The 20,707-nt window shown below is 41.0% G+C and overlaps 1 protein-coding gene across 5 annotated transcripts in view; it reads right to left on the bottom strand.

The window, feature by feature from the left end:
* Positions 1–20,707, bottom strand: part of SLC9A9 (solute carrier family 9 member A9) — a 685,847-nt gene that overhangs the window by 308,378 nt on the left and 356,762 nt on the right. For all 5 annotated transcript variants that reach the window (XM_034996352.1, XM_034996353.1, XM_034996348.1 and 2 more), the window contains 2 exons: positions 8,279–8,417; positions 3,771–3,876 (listed from right to left, as the gene is read on the bottom strand). In XM_034996352.1, the coding sequence (XP_034852243.1) occupies positions 3,771–3,876; positions 8,279–8,417 (245 nt within the window). The remainder of the gene's footprint in view (positions 1–3,770; positions 3,877–8,278; positions 8,418–20,707) is intronic.

Consider the following 20,707-nt stretch of genomic DNA (forward strand, 5'->3'; position numbering starts at 1 on the left):
GAGACAGGTAGTTCACCAAAGGAGAAATATAAATTGCCAATGACATGTGACTAAAATGCTTTCCTCAGTACAAATATAATAAATATAAATCACAATGAAATGGAAATTGATTATCATATTAGCAGGGATGAGTAAGATTTAGGGTGGTAAAGATGTGAGTAAATGAGCTCTCTTTCATTGTTTGTGGAAGTATAAATGGTTACAAATTTTCTGGAGGATAATTTGGGTGAATTTTCCAAGACATTAAAATGTTAGCCTTCTTATTAACCCAGCAATAGAAATTCAAACATCAGTCTATAAGGATTACCATTGTAATCATATTAATAATATTGAGAACTATAAACAATCAGAGGGAGGGTGGAATAAATTATGGCAAGTTGATATGATATCATATTAGGCACCCATTAAATAATACAGAATAATAATGTCATGAAAAACAGTCACTATAAATTCTTGAGTGAAAAAAGCAAGTTACTTAAAATTTTAAAAGTATAATTACATTCATATATGCATGTATATATTTAATTAAGTGTATGTATATGCATATCATCAGATGTACTCAGACAAATATTAACAATAGTTATTAATAGGTAGTAAGAAAACAGGTAATTCTAATTTTATTTCTTTCTGTGAACTTACACTTCCTAAATTTTCTGTAATGTTTATGCATTACTTTGGTAGTAAGAAAAAATAAAAAAAATATGTTTCTAAAAACAGATGTACTTTGTTTAAAGCAACAGAAATCCCTTTTTCAAATGAAATCTTATGTGAAAACCCAATTCATGGAACCAATCAAAGGGATAGTGTAGGGGTGGCAAGCCTAGAGCCCTGCTCACTTGGTGGGCATCCTTGAGCACCACTTTGAAATGTCAGGGCTAGGGGAATTCTGCTGAGAAAAGAATGCATGCACACACCATCCTTAGGACCCTACATGATGCGTTGTTCATGAAACCCAGACAGGCTCCATGATTGCTGGTTACCTCCATAGTTACTCATAAACTGTTTAATAGCTTATTCCACTTAGTTCTTTATATTCATTGCCATTTGTTAAGCACTTTTTAAGAAGTTTTCTAGATTTTAGCTTTGCAATATCTAGTTTAGTTGTGGATTAGAACGAAAATGATTTTATAATTACCAGAAATACCTGTAAGTAATTATCATTTGGTGCCACTCCCTCAGATTTCATTGAAGGTTGATATGGGAGATGACTTCATGAAGAGCGTATCTCCATCTTCCCTAAGACTATTATTAAATATATTGCCCACTACAGTGTCCAAAGGTCCCTTATACAAGGATACGTGTGATAAATTCCCCTAAAATTTTAGTACCAGAAAAGAAGTTTGCCCATTTTTATAAATAAGTATGATTTCCTTCTATAGTGCTATATTATTCCTATATAACTCATCATGTTTCCCTTTTGGCTTTGGCTGCCAGAAAGCTCAGAGCTATATTTATTGCCAAACCACAGCAACGAACAGCTGTCTAATTTTGCAGAAAAACTCTATCCCAAAGCACTTGAGTATTTACTCTCAACTAAATGGTCCCATGATACGCATGGCTCATGTTATGAGTTGTCTCAAATCCAATTTGGAAATAGGCAAAGATTAAATAATAAACAAACAAACAAATAAACACATAAGTAATTTGAACTAAGCAGGCTTGGTATTGGCAGTAGAAAATGCTTACACCTAGAGTTTGGTTTGTATCAAATGCCTAATGGGCACATTGCTTAATCTGAAGTACTGCTCTGGAGTGAGCGTGCCCCTGGGTGCAGCCATGGACTTTTGGGTGTTTCTGCTATTGAGGTCCACATCTACATTCACCTATCCCATGATGCTTGCTCCCTAGAGGGGGTCTGCGTGACATCCAATAAGGATATCAGGTTGTAAAGGGTGGCAAAAGAGCAAGGTACAGATAAACTAGCAATTTATACATGGACTGTAACCTTTAACTATTTAATAAAACAAGATCTTGCTGAAATGGACCAGGAAATAGAAAGACAATTTTCACACATAAAAATAAACAATTTTTAGGTATTGGGGTATGTTTATGTGTGTGTGTGTGTGTGCGTGTGTGTGTGTGTGTGTTTATTACAATGTTCAAAGGTAGACTAAAATATATCAGGTGAATTGAGATACTTCTTTACCTTTCTACAAGGTCAAATATGTATTCTTATTGTTAACATTACTTACATTATTTTACAAATGTTGAGTGCTGAAAAGGGCATAGAATCTGGAGGAAAGGAAGCCAGAATTATTTTGAATGGCTGATATCATTTTTTTACCTTCATTATTTCGTGTAAGGGACACTATTGTTCTTTTTCTCTGGAATGAATAAGCTCTTCAGCAACCTCCCTAATAACAAGAGAAGGGACTAACATAACAGACATTGTGTTGCAATGATTTAGATACAAGGGCCCCTAAGCGTGGACTCCGGTAATGTAGCCTTGATATAGTATGGCTTTCTGCATCAGCAACAGATGCCTTCAAAGCCTTTGGGAATAGCTTGACCCCTGTGACTCATCAGTAGGACAGGTTATCATTACAAGAAAGACGTGCCATGCTTTTCACAGGAGAGCCCAAACCAGTCTATGAGCAAGTGGGCCAGGCAGGCTCATGAGACCCCAAATATCTTCCTCCTCATGAGGGCTTGTCTGATAGTCCACAGTTTCATTCAAGGCAGCAATGCTTGGTCCTCAAGAGCCCAGCTCTGGAATCAGATCTCCCACTTTTAAATCCCAGCTCCACCACTTACTGTTGGCTGCGTAACCTGGGTATAGGCCCTAACTTTGAGTCTTTCTGTGAATTAATAAGAACGTCCATGAAAGGCGTTTAGCCAGCACTTGGCTCATGGTACACCTTCAATATATGTCAGCTTCTATTATTATTATTCAGATTTAAAGTACCACCTAACAACATGCAAATACCCAGAGAGGCATACCTTGTTACCAGCTAATACTTGGGGGGCAGGAGAGGCGAGTCTCACCACCTGAATGTCAATTAAGATGACAGTAGCCAACAGCAAGGGATCCAGGATTGAAACCTGGGAGAAGCGGGGAACTAGGCCAAAGGAGAGAAACGACGTTGACACTTTGCTCAGAGCCACAGTGATTCTTCTACACGGAAAAGCACCCAATGGGTGCAGCTATCCAAGCGCAAATCCTTGCTGTTGCAGAAAGGCAATCTAATCGCTGAATCCAGATCACAGAATCCGTGGCCCTCGGGACATTAGGGACAGCCCCTTTCTCTATTAACTGCTCCACCACAGAGGTTTTATATATAGACTTTCTATGGTAAGAGATATTAGACTGTAGCGCCGCCACATTAGCTCTTTGTTTTCTGTATGCAAGCGTTCTCAACACTGATGTGTGTGGAAATGTGCACACCCCAGAGAGGCTTCCAACGGGCTTGCCATCAGCGGCCAACGGAAAACCACCACCCTTTTCTGCAAAGCAGCTGCGCGTCCCTTCGCACTCGGAGTAGACTTCCATTCGTAAAGTCATCCGTCACCTCTATAAATCAGCCATTTGTTGATTTTAACATCCCCTCCTGACCAGCAAGGAGAGAAGAGGAAATGCCATTTTGGAGACTTTCCGTTAAGCGGTTGCGTACAAAACGGATGAGGGATTTTTTTTTTTTTCCCCTCTCTCTTCTCCTCGGGGTACCCAGGAAAGGCTGATTCAGAAAGACCCGCGGGGTCCGGGAGGGGTCCTTCCGGGAGCGCCCACGCGGCCCGCACCCCCGCGTGCGCCCAGCAAACGCAGCACTGACCTGTCAGGCCGGCAGCCTCCGCAGACAGGAAGGCGCTCCAAGACAGGAGGAAAAACAGGCCGGTTTCCAGCAGAGGGAACTCACAGAGTTTGGTAAATTTGGTCAAGTGACAAAGACATGTTAAGGGAAACAGCAAAGGCCGGTACAGCTACATCTCCTCCTTGGCTGAGGAAAACGAAATCTGGTTGAGATCGTTTCGGAGTAAGAGAACTCATCTGCAGCGCTGAGTGGGAGGCCTTGCTTCTCACTGGGCCGGCTTGGAAGGCCAGCGTGCGTTCCACGCTTCGTGGGGAGCTGAACGCTCCAGTAAGAAGGCAAACCTGTGTTCGCATTTCTAAAAAGGTGTCTTACTGAGGAAGAAGATAAAATCAGCTACCTGTGGGTCCAAAAGCTCTTGAATTTGGCCTTGGCCCTTGGGGCGTGCCCCTCAGGGGAGGGCAGCAGATCAGGGAAAACAAAGCCCTGGATAAGGAAGCAAGTGCGTCAGCACCCAAGGAGGCCGCTGCTCCCTGGGGAGCGGTAGTCTGTGGACAGATCACCTTAAAGACTCCTCTCTCGGGGATGGGAGTTGGATCAGGAGGAACATTCATGTTCAGTGGTAGGGAAGTTACCCATGCCATCTTAGTAGAAGTAGGATAGAGGAAAAGGTGTATTATTTCTAGGTCAGGCAAGCAGCCCTTTGGCAGGCAATGGTTCATTTTGGCTGGGATGACACTTGGTCAGTAGCCTATAAATTGCACATAGAGCAAGGGCAGAGTGATCCAAATCATGCAGAGCATGGGTTATGGGAAGATGATTAGGAATTTGTGATGGATGGAAAAGGGTTACATTGCAACTGTGCCCACACTTAGGCAAAAAAAATGCCCTGACAAGTAAGGAGATGTTATGTTGCATTTTTATGCTTCAGGACAAAATCTAAAGAGATTCTACTTAATGTGGATGTTTAGCAGTAGGGCAGGGAAGCAAAAAGCATGACCCCTGGAGTGGAAGATCAAGGTCCGAGTCTTGGCTCTGCTAGTCACTGGCTGTGTGATTTCTGAGCAATATATCAACCTCTCTGAGCCTCATTTCTATCCTATGTGAATTGTCAATGAGAATAATACCTACTCTCTCAAGTGTGGAGAGTAAAATGAGATGGAGTATGTTTTAAATGTTTTGCAAAATTATAGAAAGCACAAAATGCCAAGAAGAGGCAGAATGATATCATAGTTGGGAATATAGCCTCTGGAAGCCAACTCTACTTCAATGTATCAGCTTCAACGTGTCCCCTGACCACTTTGTGCCTTGGCTTCCCTGTCTGAAAGTGAAGAAAATCATGTAACCTACCTCCTAGGTATATAAACCAGTTATTATGCGTTAAGCACTCAAAAGAGTGCCAGATATGCAACAAGGAATATATATGTTTTTCTATCAGTGTGACTTAAATTAATTTGTTTTGTGATACATCTTTCCCAGATGTAGATTCAGTAAGCGTCTGGAAACAATTCTTTATCTGGAAGAAAACACAGGATGCCCTTTGACCCTTTCAGCATTCCCTCTTATTACTTGGAGGGCAGGCTTTTTGTTTTTAGTGGGGTCTGTTCCTCTGAATCCCCTCTTCTACTTTGTTGTGGAGAAGGCTTAGACCACTTTGAGTAACAGGATATCAAGTGGACATAGGACATTTGTCTCTTTCAACCTTCGCCAGAAAGCAGTTTAGTTCTGGGTCAAGACCCAAGCTTGCCTAGAGCCCAGGGGCCTATACCCTGAGGAGCATCACCTCATTATGGACAAGGTATCAAGGCTCATCATGGTGGAGGGAATGACTGTGCACCTGTCTCATTGCAGCCTGAGTTTGGGAGAGGCAAGGCCATCAGGTGCTGTATGACAGATCCTCCCCCTGAGACTGAGCCGCTGTCTCTTCTCTCTCTCTCCACCATTTTTTTCCAGATCTGATCCAATCCCATGGCAGACTTCTAATCTCCAGGAATTTTTTCCCTTTCCTTGCCAACTTGTTTACTTATGTGTCCATACCTTCCCTTCATGTGAAGCGGAAAAGAGTTCCAATTTCAGTTTTTTCACCTAGTGCAGGCTCTGGAGCCAGAAAGTGTGGATTTAAATCCCAGCCCTGAAATGTCTCAGCTCTATGGCTTTAGACAAGTTGTTTAACCTTTATGTGTCAGTTTCTTTAGCTGTAAAATTGAGATAATAACAGTATCTTCCTCCCAGTGTTTTTATAAAAGCTATATGAGAAAATCCATTAGCAAAATGCTAATGACAATGGCTGACAATGCTAATGACAATGGCTGGTAAAGTTCTCAACGAATGTTACAGTAATAATAATTGTGTTGGCTATTACTAATATGTGACCCAGAGTAGCTATTTAACCTCCTAGAGCCTCAGTTTCCTCGTGTGTAGAGTGAGGATAATAATAGCTTATCTTACAGGGTTGATTCAAATGAGGAGATACATACAAAGGCCGTGGCACATGCGAAATGTTTCTATCATCATTACCATTACTTATGCAAAACAACGTGTGGCTTCCATCATAATTCCACTTAATAATCAAGAGGCAATAGGGATCAGTGATCAAAAGTATGGTCTGTCTCTTGGTTTCAATCTCTGGGTTTGAATTTTGGCTTTAATACTTACAAGCTATATGATGCTGGGTAATACCCTACCCTTTCTAAGCTTCAGTATCCAACAAAAATAATATCTGTGTGATATGGTCATTGTGAGGGTGAATGAAGTATAGCGTGTAAAACAAATAGAGGCCTGTGTATCGTAAGTACTGATATTAATCATTAGATTATTAATCGTTATTTTTATTAGAGATCAGCCCTACCTTTTCTGAATTACTTTATTTCTTTGTCAAAGGAGTTGACATTCTCTAGGGTTTCCAGGACAAAATTCTGGAGTGGTCTTTGAGTCTCTCCTCTTCTAATCCTATTCTAGTCCTAGAGATTCTTCTAAACATTAGACTCCTTCTTGATATTTCTTTCACAGTTCATCATCACAGTTTCTCTTGATTCTAATCCTTTTCTGACTCATCCTATGAACCAGTTCTTCATTTATTGTTTAAAAACAGGACTTTCAGTATGTCACTCTCCTGAGCAGAAACCTTTGGTAGCTAATTGCAGACTACAGACAGAAGCTCAGATTCCTTTGAATTACACTCCAAGATATTCCACAGGGTGAGTCCAACCCACCTGTGTCTCCTCATCTTCCACTGCTCACCAAACCGAGACTTCTGGTCCTCTCAGTCCCATCCTTACACTTCAATGAATGCTGGTTTTCTCCTGAATCACTAATCATATAGCCTTTGTCTATATCCTACCTATATTTCAGGCCAAGCCTACATTCCTCTCTGCATGTAAATATTACTTTTCAAATTATTTTTCAGAATTATAGTCTGGTCAAGAGTCTATCAGACTATTTCAGAAACAATGGACTCATCCACATTTGAATTTTTAGAGTCTTAATAAGTTGGCTGTGGTTTTGGCACCCACCTTCTATACAACTCTTATTGTAGAGCTTGTCTTTCCAAGTTTGTTACTAATTGAAGGCAGAGTCCATATTTTATTCATCTTCCGACTCATGTTAGAAACCCTTAGTAGAACCTAGTGTTTTAGCAGCCGCTCAGTGAATAGAGATTCACTGGGTCAGTCCCCATGAAAAAGTACCCAACGTTTTGCTTTCTTTGCTAGATCCCTGACACATCTTGCACCCTTCTTCTTTCTCTTTTCCCCAAGGTCTTTGGTCCTTGATCCTTTGTTCTGCCTCTTTTTATGGCCTCTATTGAGCCCTCACACTTGACATTGGTTTTCTGGCTTTCTTCCTCAACTCTGACTGACTTTTGCCCCATCCAACTGCTCTGACTGAACAGCTCACTAGACCAGCTTCATTCCCTGGCCCAAATTCTCTAGGAACTCTGCCCATTCTCCCACTGCACTACTGCAAAAGAGGGAATGAGATGACACAACTGTCCAGATATGGCAAACATGTCATTTCTACCCTGCTTGCCCATCCCCTCCTGTAAAATCGCTAAAGATGTTTGTTTAAACCCACAGTGATTTTTTGGCTTGGCCAGTCCTGTGAGCTAGTGATTGCAAGAAGTTTGAAAAGGAAGAAGAGAATACCCAGTTAATCACTCCCAGTCAATCCTGTCTTGTCCTTGACCTTGGATCTTCAGTTCTTCCTCTTGACCCGAATACAGCCAATCCTGATGTCCCATGCCCCCCTATTTTCCTACATGGCAGTTTTTTAAGACTGTTGCAATCTTGGCATCAGACAGTATCGATAGTGCTAGAACAGGCCTTGGACAAGAAAAGATCCTCGTCCCCTCTGCCACTGGTACCAATCTATGCCTCATAGATTGGGAACAAAGATGGCTCCAGGGGCATTGTATCATATTTGAACTAGACTGTCTAGCTGTTTCTTGCTCGGCCTGGAGGTTGTCCATCCTCAGAAACAGTCCAGGCCTAGTGCTCAGTAGTCCCCAGCTTTCCACACACACGTTCAAAGGATATCAGCGCGGTGACAACAGCGTACGCAGACCCCATTGCAAACGAGCCGGCGAAGATGCCCAGGAAATTCCCCACGGACTGGAAGAATGCTGCAGCATCAAATGTATTTGGATTCTCCTTGGGGCTGTACATGGATATCGAACTGGAAAGAAAAGAGGGTGAAGGTTGGTCAGTGACTTCTTATAGCCCAAATACCAGGAGTCGGAAGTTAGCAGCCACTTCTGGGGAGGGTACCTTGTCCTGTGAGGTTGGGCGCTGGTTGGAAGAGGTCAGGAGAAACAGATGAGGACAGGGAGAGGCAGAGAAAGTAGAGAGCTTTCCCTTTCCTTACAGCCCAATCCCATGGTATCCATATATTGCTGCCAGTCAGTAAACATTTTTATATTGGAAGGGTCATAAAGAATATTGTTTCTGAGCAAACTAGGCATTAAAACGTGGTAGGTGTATAAGGAATCTGCTGAGGAGAGAGATAACTGTGAATTATTAAGTGGCCATATGTCTTCAGTGCTGTTATATATTCACAAATGCTCCTGTGATAAAAAGTGCACTTTTATGGCCTGTGCACAAATGGGCAATACAAATCACAGCATGCACAAAATATTCTGCTGTGATCTTGTCATAAACCACAAAGCATTCCACCTCTCCAGTGTAACCCTTCAGAAACAGAGCCCAGAGGATGCTTAGAGCATCACAGTATTAACCCCTGGGGAGAGACAAAAACTCATTTTCCCACCAAAACAAATGGCAGCAGCTGCTCGAGGTCATGTTTTATACCCCAATTCTGGTGGTTGCCAACAGATTTATTTCCATAGAGAAAAATCAATCCACCAATAGGCAGCCTGTTCACTTAAATATTTTTGAGGACACCACATTTGTTATTTTTTTTTTAACCAGGGCCTCAAGTCCCAGAAGGACAAGGTGTGTCCTATTTTAAGAAATATGAACTCCATATTGTAGCATTAAAATGAACAGATGTGCTAGAACCAGTAGCTTTGGGGAGATAAATGAAGTAACATTTCATTTTTTTAAATAGTTTTTCTTTTAATTATGAGGCCTTTAAAACTAATCAGGAAAATCAAGAGTTTTGTAATAGGTTCTGGAAGGGACTTTGTAGCAGTATAGAGAGCAAAAAGTACACGAGACACACTGACTTGAGATTAGATTGGATTTTACAGAGATCTAACTGAATCTTTTATGGTTTGGATGATTAGAGCATGTTAACTCTGATTTGACTTTCTGTATCTAGAGACTAGTTAAGGGGGTTGGGAAGGGGGATTCCAGTTTTTCTACAGGAAGATGTGTGCTTAAAAAAGTAGTTTTAAATGTTCTTAGTTTTTCCCTGGATGTCTTTAAACCCCTAAAGTAGGCCAAACACTTCTACTTTGATCATGTAATTGGATAAGGAAGATGAATGTGGATCTCAAATGGAGCCCTTGAAATGTATGCGAGAAAAGGATTGCCTTTGAAGTGTTTTCTCTTTGTAAAGTGTTGTGTCTTGCAGAAAAAAAAATTGAAAAGCAAACCCATATTTAGGTCCTTTGTATCTGACAGTCCTGAGAATGGGTGTATAACCCCACGGCCATTAGGAAACTTGATGGCCAACACTGAAAAGCTTGATGTGTAAGTTAACATTCACCAGCACATTTCTTCATTCCAGTGAAGGAACATAGTGATGAGAAAACATTCTATTTGCATTCTGCTTTTCCAAACAAAGAGTTTTGCATAGTAACACAGCTCTGTGAATAATTCTGTTAATTCCTGAGGCTACCAATAGATCTGATCCATAGAACAGGTACCTCTTCATCCCCATCTCCACCTCCACACTCCAGAAATTATTTTCTCTGTCCTTATACTTCTTGACCTTGGAGTACCATCATCACATCATTTGGCCATAGCAACATGTAATGTTACTTCCATTATTAATGTAATGTTTTTCTTTAAATCAACTCATTTTTATTCAAATGCAAGAGCTTTTATTAAAGAATATTTATGAAGTCATGGGTTTGATGTGCTAATTTTCTTTCTTCTTAATACCCATGAGACTATGTAACTATTACATTTGATGAAAAGTTCATCTGTGTGTCACCTACAATCATCTGGGTAACCGCCCTGATTCTCAGCCTGCATTCTGGGAGTCATTCTCTTCCTGGGCTCTGATCCCCACCCAGTAGGGTACAGGCAAACTTCATATACTTCTTCCCTGTGATGCTGGATTTAACTTAAGGGGAAAGCTTAACTTCCCTTGACTTATGAAGACTTGTCTCTTGAATGTGCTGCCCCTAAAGCTTCCTAGGATGTATGCACTGGATGCCCACTAAGGGCCTGGTGGTGCATTAAGTGTAAGGTGTTGGGGGGCAGGCAGGAAAGGGCATAGAGAAGAGAAGCAGAATTTGAGTAAATAAACATTTTACTGAACATATACAAGGCGTATCTAGGCACAGGGGCCTGAGATGTAGATGACGACTAGCTCCAGTCATGGAGTTAAGTGTGATTTTTTGAGAGATATGTAACATTTAGTGGTACAAATGAGCAAGAGTCACTACTTTAGATGAAAGGAGATGGCATTTGAGCAAGGAAGCAAGTCAACAGACAGTGATGGGAAGAGGGTACTTCAGGCAGTAGAAAGAATGTGAGCAAAGGGAAGAAGGCAGATGAGTTGAGGACACTTCAAAGCAGAGCTATATAGTTATGGCTGGAACACAGGGACCATGTATGTGGGTACCTATGGAGGTAGAGATAGGTAGATGGCGTCACTCAGCTTTAAATTCCATGTGAAACATATATAAAAGTCCTCACATTTACATATCATTTTGTCCCCTTTAGGCCTGCATTATAACTTCATTTGATCCTATAACATTTCTGCCAGGTAAACAGGGCAGGTATTTTTATCCCTCCTTTTCTTTCTTCTTTTTTTTTTTTTAAATAAAACAAAGAAACTAAGGGTCAGAGAAATTAAGATCATAGAGCTATGGAGTTCAAAATGCAGATTTTTCGCTTCTTCCTTCAAAAATTGATCTTGTTGGGAGGAAAACAGGAAAAACAGGAACCCAAATCAGGATAGCTGGGTGCTGCACCGATTGTAAATGAACCTTTAATTTCATCCCTGGATGGACCATGGGCAACACCTTCCTGTGTGCAAGGATAGAGCAGATTGCACTGTATGGGACACAGCACCCTCTTCCCCACCTCACTAGACTGCGAGACTCGGGGCTTCTCATGGGAATCAGCTTTCAGGCCTGGCTCCTGGGCCTGAGCTTTGCTGGGCCTGGCCTGGGTCTTGTTCTTCTTCATATGACCAGGACACAGACTGGTGCCTGGCACGTGGCAGGCCAAATAAAGATGAATGAAATAAAGGCAGGATGACTGGAAAGTAGAAAGGAAAGAAAGAAGAAATACAGGAAAGAAGGAGGTCTACAAAAGCTAGGCTTGAAATGAATCATCATCTCTAAGATTTCCTTTATTAAGCAATGACTTTATATATTTACACTGTGGGTACTTTTAAGTTCATCAACCCAAACTGAAGGTGACACTTGAGACAACTTGAGCTTCAGAGATCTGACCCTTATTGGCTCTATGGCCTTGGGCAAGTTATTTCATCATGCTCAGACTCAGTCTCAAAGTCTGTAAAATAGAAATATTAATAGTACTTATCTCCCAGAAATGCATGAGGATATGAGGTACATTTAAAACCTGTATATTTATCTTGTAGACTTTAGGGCCACCCATTGAGTACTGATTATGTGCATGAAAAATAAACACTCACTGAATGCTGACAATCATCACCACCATCATCATCATTCTGCTAAGAACTTCCATAAGCCCCACGATGACAGAGAACAGAGTGCTGTGGCTGAGCCAGGCCCCAGCTCCAACTACACGGAGATGGGGTGTGGCTCTCCTCCTGGCATACCAGGCTTCCAGGTTGCGGCAAGGAACTAGTCACTTTTGCATGGGAACAGAAGGATCTCCTGGGAGGACATGGTCATTGAAGTGAGGCTAAAATCTGTTCTGTTTATTGCAGAGCTCTTCACTCCATGGATCCACAAAGAAAGGAGCATCCTTGGCAGTCTGGGTAGGAATCTGTCTCAGGACAAGAACAGGCAAGGAGACTGAGCTTGTGTTGCTTCACCCCTAGTTAAGCGGCTCACCCCTCCTGGATGTTCTGTAGGCAAAGCCCTCTGGCTTCAGGTGAGGAGTGAGGTAAAGAGAGCAGGTAAAGAAAAGTCAGGCAGGTTGCAGCTCTCCTGACTGCCAGGATTTTAGGAAGCTGTTCTTCTGGGCTCTAAATCCTGGTGAAGGAGGTACCTCTTTGGGCTCTGGTTTTCAGCTACAACACTAAGCCTATGGATTGTAGGGCAACAGCTGCAGAGGGTGCTTTCTGGAAACAAACAAGGGTTTGGGTAGCATATGTAGAGCTTTCCAACTTCACCCCAAGAGAGGAAGAAATAGCTGTTCCAGCAGTTGCAGCCCTTTGGACTTAAAAAGAAAATATTTCCTCCCCTGCACTGAGGGACATGCTTGGACCATTCGTGTATGCAAACATTGGAAGGGAGAGAGGAGAAGAAGAATTAAACTTTCTGCTAACCTGTCTGGTGCTTGTTCTCTGGGGCACTACTCTGAAGAGGCATTGTTTATAACACAAGCTGGTGAAGATAGATCTACAATCCCCATATTTCTGGAAAGAATATTTGGGTTAGATGAAACCAATATCCTTGAAAGTGCTATGAGCAGAAATACATAGTGGTGTTTAAATATTCATCTCATAAATTGGAAATAAGTCCAGGTTATTGATTCATTCTATTCAGGAAAAGATTACTCAGCAAAAACGAGTTTGATGATAGTATATTGTATCTGTTCTCAGAAATAAATGTGTGCAGCATCTTTTATTCAAAAATTTTGAAATGGATGAAATATCCCAATTCCTTTGATGAAAGCAACATGAATAAGGATCATGTTGCTCACTGTACCATTTAAGATTCACAGACAGGATCGCAACTCTGGTGTTTCTCAACATCCCATTATTTAATCTTTACGATGTTCCTTCAGGGAAGTCACTTGGCAGCTTAGGTAGTATTGAGAGCATAGAGTCTGAGTCTGGGATCTGGGTTCAAATCTCAGTTCTGCCACTTACTGCCTGTGTGACCTTGAGCAAGTTACTTAATTTATATGCACCTTAGGTTCCTATAAAATGAGGATGATAACAATAGTAACCATCACATAAGTTGCTACAAGAATTCAATGAGTTAATGTTTATAAAGCACTTGAAATGGCACCTGTAACATAGTAAGAATTAGACGAGCATTTCTTAAGTAAATCATCCTTCTTCAAATAACCCATTCTTCCCACTGCTCCTCCTCCTTCCTTTCTCTCTCTTTTGAACAAACAGTTTGGTTTACTTCTAAAACAAGTATCTCAAACTAGATGTCCAATCAGCACCTCAACTGAAACAGAACTGAGATGTCATCACCAATCTCTCTTACACCTGACTGGACTGGTCCCTGGTCTAGGGTCATGGAGTGTCAGGGACCATTTGATCTTACAAATTGTTTTTTGTGGAATGGTGTATGACATCTATGCTCAATAAATACTAGTGATGAAGAAGAAGAAGGAGAGAGCAAGAAGAAGAAAAGGAGGAAGAGAAGAAGGTATTGCAATTATGCTGGAAGTGAAAATGATATAATGCAGGGAAAGTGTTCTCTAAATGGTACCACCATTACTGCCACCAATGCCATCCCCTCCATGACTCATGACTCTGACCTTCTTCCCATTTTGGATCCTACCCAGTCTTCTCTCTCCTGGTTCTTACAGTCCTTCTCAAGATCACCTGGTTTCTAACACCATCCACTTTGTTATTTTTCACTGCTACTGCTAAAATATTTTGCCTCACACTTACTCACTTAAACTACTCAACAACATCCTGCTCCTGGGCAGCTCTTCTTTCATTGGCCCTCCCAGCTCCCACAGTCTACTCTCTGTCCTGGGTGCCTGACTGGGACAACCTGCTTCTCCAATGCCCCAGTATAGTCTCAATTCTTTTGTTAACAAGAAATCATTGTCACTCAAAAACTTTCAAAAGGAAAATATTAAGCAAACATATCATTTCCCTTTCAGAATATTTGTTAATGTAATCATTAAAGAAAAAAATGATAAAATGACTACTACAGCCAAAGATCTACAAAAGGACCTACCATTTTCTCTACCAAATCTTTAATCCCTAGCAAAAAATTTCTAACTGCTGACACCAGTTTATTATAGAATTCCTGATTAGTTGGGATATATATATGAAGTAGTTTATTTTTTTTCCCAATTACTGCTTCCAGCTGTACTACATCAAATCCTTCTTTGTGTGGGTAGGTAGTTCCATTAATGATGTCTTAGCCAAATTCCATTATTAAGACTTGGTACAGTCTAGCTTAAAACCTAAATCTTCAAAGCGGGATTCTTCTTCGCCCTGCAGAATATTCTAGAGCAGCAGGCAGGATGACTTGGAAGGGAGGAGAGGCAGAAGAGGTGTTCCTCTAACACACTTCTGGGTACCAGTGTCCCCTGGTGTTGGAGGCACAGAGGAGGGATGGGGGACCAAGCTTGTTCCTGCTCAATCCCTCTCTTAGAGACCTCTGCTGACATGGTAGCACCTGTATTTTGCTGAGAATCCCCTCACAGGGACCACTCAATCTTCTATCTGCCCTGCCAGCTATGTACATTTCCAGCCCTTTGCTATGGCTTGGATCTGGGGCCATTTGGGCAGTGTCGTGGCTCTCATCCTTCTTTTGACCTCCAATCCCCTTTATTGGGCCATGGACCACTGTGCCAGGTGGGTTCACCTTGGCCACTTCCTAAACACACCAAACCAGGGAGTTATCAGGTCCTGCTGACACAGACCATTCCAGCTGATTCCTTTTAGAGATCTCTAGGCCAGTCCCCATGTTCTTGTGTACTCCCACTCCAAGAAACCACATCCAAGAACTTCCTTCCTTTACTCTGTTTTGAGAGGGCCTTAGCCCCTCCATAGTTTTCTCCACTGGGGAATGAGCTGGCAAGGCCTCTTCTTGCAGGTAGCCTTAGCCTATTGGGTGATTCCTTCCAGTGGAGTCCCTTCCACTTGACTTAGGATAGAGGAAGCACCCCGATGGACAGAGGGAATAGCTTCACACCTCAAACACTGTAGTCTCTCCAAGGATGACCCCATCCTTCCCCACCCCTTTTATATACCAATTTGAGGCAAAAAAGATGGTGGGGAGGTTGAAGGAAATGAGGCTAATTCTGTTGCCAATTAAGCTAGTTGGGAGGTGTGGCCTTAACTGCTGGGGAAAGCTGCTGCTCTTTTTAGCGTGGAGCCATTTATCAGCCTTTGTTTGCAGCTTTGCTCCTTAAACCCAAGTTGGCAAACAGGAAAAGGCCCACAGGATGACACAGCTTGTGACCTTTACATCAGGGTGCTTCTAGCTTTTTCTTCCTATCTAGAATTTCTTTGTCTTTCTGCTCTTAAAGATACATTTTTAAGGAGAAACACAACACAGAGGGGCAATGAAAATTTGTAAAAGCTCCTCTGTTTAGTTGGCCCTGAGTGTCACAGGTAAGAAACAAAGTAGAAGAAAACTAATTACAGTACTATTTTGTGTTTAAAATTTTTTGGTCCTTAAAAAAAAATAAGTAAATAAATAAAAAATAAAACAAGTGGATCCTTATCTATTATTTATCTTTTAATAACTGTACCAACCTGCCCTTTCTCAAGAAGTTGCTTAATTATGAATAAGGAATTGATTTTTATGGGGCCAAGAATTGTGTGTACACATTGGAATTCATTCTGGCATCTGCCTGCCCATTATTCTGGCTTATGTTCTGCCAAAGGCCAATGAAGCTCTGTCAAGAGGACCCGCTGTAAAACATAATGACTTCAGGAATTGGGGGCATTCCAGGCACCGTGGGAGGTTAGAAGAGCTGCCTCTTAATAATAAGAGGTTCTGGCCAGAGGTTTGCTGAGCTTGAGTTCTAACCGCCAGGTTTCACCTTCCCAAGGGCCAACCACCCTGCAGGGTGGAGAGTCATGTTTGCAGAGGGCACATTAATAACTCTTTCAGCTTCTGGAAGACCACTTAGTTAATGACTTTGCTCCCTGAGAATCCAAATTCATACCAAGGTGTGACTTTCCAAATCCTTGACAAATATTTTGCCATTTTGATACCTGGCACAAAAGAAAAAGACAAGGGGAATTCTGTGGGAAGTATGAGTTAGTCTGTCATAGCTGCCCCCAGAATAATACAGTCTCATGCTAAACTTACTGATCCACTCCATCAACAAATACTTGTTAATCACCTACTATGTGCAGATATTGTTCTAGGCACTAAAGATCTAGCAGGGAACACAACAGAGCTTCTAACCTCATGTTTCTTATATTCCAGTGGAGAAAACAACATAAAAAATAGCTAAGCAGATAAATATATGATTTAATGACAGAGGTTGAAAAGAACCATAAGGTAGCATGAGGGGATGGGATAGAGAGTGATAGGGAAACTGCTTTAGTTAGGGTGGTCAGAAAAGGCTTTTCTGAGAAAGATTATTATCTGCATGAGACCTGACAAACCACAGCAGACCACAGGAGAAGGAGTTGGGTGGTTGAAGAGGAAGATGGAAGGAAGGAGGAGAGTTTAAAAGATAGATGGATTTAGTAGAAATAGCTTCAGTGAGCATTTGGAATGTAGTCATGCAGAGGAAGGACTGGCCTCGTTTTTGGGGTTTCCAGAGGCAAGATAAAGCCCAAAAGTAACAACATCATAGGGAGAAAGATTTTAGTTTTATATTTGAATACAAAATTTCCTAATTTTTAGATCTGACACAAAAGGAAATGGGTTCTAGGAAAGGGTAGTGAGTTCTCTGTCGTTGGAGATACTTAAGCATAGAATGAAAGAGTTACTTTCCAGGGTGCTATGGAGAAAATCCATGCACTGCATATTGGATAATGTGGCCTCTAGGGGCCTCTCACCCCAAGAGTTATTGATTCGCTACCTATTATTTTCCAACTTCCTCCAAGAATACCAGGAGAGAGATGTAGGGTGCTTGGCTTTCTGTGCTAATCCAAATCCTGCCACTAGAAATGGCAAAGCACTTAGTGAGTAAGAAAGCAGTACTGTCCTGCAATGGGGACACAATGAAGGCACCGATGATTTAGGTTGGAACTGGGTTCATAATGACATCAAGAACAGTTACAAATTTCAGCACGGAATAAAGCCTTTGACAGATTCCTAAGTGGCTCTGCTCCATTAAGTTCCAACTTTAAGGTGACAAAGAGAGCCCTGAGTTTAAAATTGGTTAAAAGGGAAGAAGAGTTAAAGGAGGTTTGTTATGAATTATGTGTGCATTTTCTTTGAAAGGAGATCTTAAATTACTTTGCAATTTAGTCTGAAAAGTCTTGTCAGAATTGAATTACTCTGTGGGCTTTGAGAAATATTCTCTTATACCCAATATTGAGAGGGAAGTGAATTTGAGATAGTCTTAAAGATAAAAGTAACTTGCAAATACTCTTCTTTTATTTTGTTTTCTCTCTTTCTTTTCTGAGGCAGAAGCAGGAATTTGAATCCCACTACTGTGAGCCTATTTAAAAGAGAGAGAGACTAATTCTTACGATCTAATGGGAATTTCAACCCGTTCTCCTACTTTTCAATTCTTTTAATCCTCACTAATGAAATCTTAGTTCCAAAGAGTACTGTGATATGTGAAACTTTTAGTCATAATAGATATAAAAAGATATAGAAAAGTAGGCTAATAGCCACTAAAGATGGAAATCTAGTTAAAATTAAAATATAATCATTAACAGGTGCAAGCAGGACCAAATATTAATCCCCAAGGTTGAAATGGAGAAGGGGGTCAGGGACTCCAACATTTATTCAGCACTCCAAATACTTACTATTTCCTGTATTCTTACTATGGAGCATTCACTATGTGTCAGGCACTGTGGTAAGCATTTTTATAAGCATTATCTCATTCAACCATCACAGGATCCCCTAAAGTAAGTGCTATTGTGATTTCCATTTTATAGATGAGGGAATTATGGCTTAGATTGAATAACTTCATATATTTCACCTCATTCAATCCTTCCAACAATCTAATGAAGAAAGCATTTGCATTTTGGAGATACACCGACTCAGGGAAATCATTTGCCCAAGGTAACTCACTAGTAAATGGAGCAGCAGATATTCAACTCAGATCTCATCAGTTGCAAGTCTGCGTACAACGCAGGCAAGAAAGTGGGAACATCGAGATCTATCACTTGAGTGTGTCCACAGATAAATAACTCACAAATGTTTTTGCCTTCAGAGGAATGAAGAAAAGGCCACTCTCAGGAGTTTAGGATTTTAGGACTTCTAGTTGTAATTTGTAAGAAAAAAAATTGCATTAAGTAGTGTATTCATTTCAATATGAGGAGCTTTGCTGACAACCTGGTGCTGCTTCCAAGACAGGATTTTTTCATGGAGACCCCTCTTCCATATTAAATGGCTTTAATATCTTGGCATTCACACCAACACCAGCTCAGGTCCATCATCCCATACGGTTGTTCACCCTGTGTTCCCACATGGTGACTTCTGTCTCTTTATAGTAATTACTTATCCATGTTTCAGGGTCTTCACCTGAAGAATGGTGATGATAACAATTACACCTCCTTTACAGAGTGGGATTAACTGTGTCAATATGTGCACAGTGTTTCTACCTGGAATATAGAAAGCACCCCATAACTGCTAGCTGCTATTATTGTTGTTACTGTTATTTGTATTAGTATTATTGTTGGAATGATTGCTATATCGTTCACCATTTGCTCAAAAGAAATTGATAAAAGCTGAGCTCTATTTCTAGGAAGATGGAGGCATTTAGGAATTCCAGTTAATGTGTCAGAACATTTTAAGAATCTTTTGGAGGTAAAATGAGCAATACGTTTAGAGTTAGATCAAATACTGAATTCATCTTTTTCTTAATGAGGCCTGTAGAGCCGAAGGCTACTGGGATAGTATCAAACAAGGAGATGCATGTAAATCGTTAACAATAGCTAAGCACAAAAGATCCATGGTTGTCTTGCAAATCCAATGGAGCTGAACTTCTAGCAGCCTTGCCAGAGAAGGGGACACAAAGGTAGACATACCACAGAAGTCCTGTTGTTATACCTAAGGCAAAAGAAGTTCACGAACAGAGGGTGTCTAATGAGGTTGTGTGGGATTGCTGATTAGCAACAATCAAGGAAAAATCATGAAACCAGCGGAGTTTGCTTTTATGGCGACCACCAATTCACAGCTCACTGCATGCTACATAGAGATAAAAAAGAATCTGAAAACGGGCACTTGCTTGCCTTGGGGCCTGCAGTGTTTCAGACATGCTGTGTGCCGAGGACACAGAGCGGCTGAATGAAATGCTAGTTTCCTCTGGCTGGGTCAAAGGACTTTTCATAGACAATGGGCTGCCTTCCTAATCTGAGTGCCTTTCATTCCCACATTAGACAAATCCCACTCCCGTTATAAACGGTTTCCTGAGACAGCCTGACAGAGTTTTACCTGACAACAAGGCCACTCCTGGAAAATATTGGCAGAGATCAGCTCATTCTCCCAGACCCTTTCCCTGCTCTTCCATTTATCAACATTTAAGTGAGTTTCTGGCCCCCAAATCACAAATTAATTTAATTAAGAATCTGCACCTATCTTTTTGGAGTTAAAGATAATTTTGCTTGAGTTCAAGGGTATCTTAGGGGGCAAAGCACATAGTTATCTTCTTAAACTAATGTATTTTACCAAGATAGTTGCCTCACTGCCACAGATTTCAATTTTGTGTTTGAAGCATGGGACCTACAGACCAACAAATTCCACCAAAGTTTTGCTTCTACATAATGTTTCCATATTACACTATATGTGTCTAGTAGTTGTTATCAAGTAAATATTGCAGAATCCTTAAGTTTCACAGAAGAGTCATTTTTGATAGTAGATCTTTAGGACACAACTTTATCTGGGATAAGAATATGGACTCTGAGGTATATTTGAATCTCAAACCGATACAACCTGTAAGAATTAAGAGATTCCTAACTCAAGCAATTAATAGGCCTTTCTTACCCCATGCAGTAAAGATAGTTACTAAGAGTGGAGTCAGAAGCCAAGCATAGGATAAACACTTCATTTACCAAGGCCATTGCTGAACTATGGAGCATTATAAGCTACTGCTTATACCTACTGTCTTCTCTAGATTAAGTATATTCATTAGATTTTTATTCAAATGTATTACCACCTTCTTGGTAAATTCCAGTTTTTAAAAAATGCCTTAGGGCCATTGTTAGAAAGCATCCAAATGGAAACAGAGGTGAGCTGGTGATAGGAGAGGAGAATGCCATTTGGATGAAAATAATAAAGGACTGTGGCTGCATTCAGATTCATTAACGGTGTGTGTGTGTGTGTGTGTGTG

Source organism: Mirounga leonina, unplaced genomic scaffold, assembly GCF_011800145.1.
Source record: "Mirounga leonina isolate KUSES-001 unplaced genomic scaffold, KU_Mleo_1.0 Mir_115, whole genome shotgun sequence".
Classification (NCBI taxonomy): Eukaryota; Metazoa; Chordata; class Mammalia; order Carnivora; family Phocidae; genus Mirounga; species Mirounga leonina.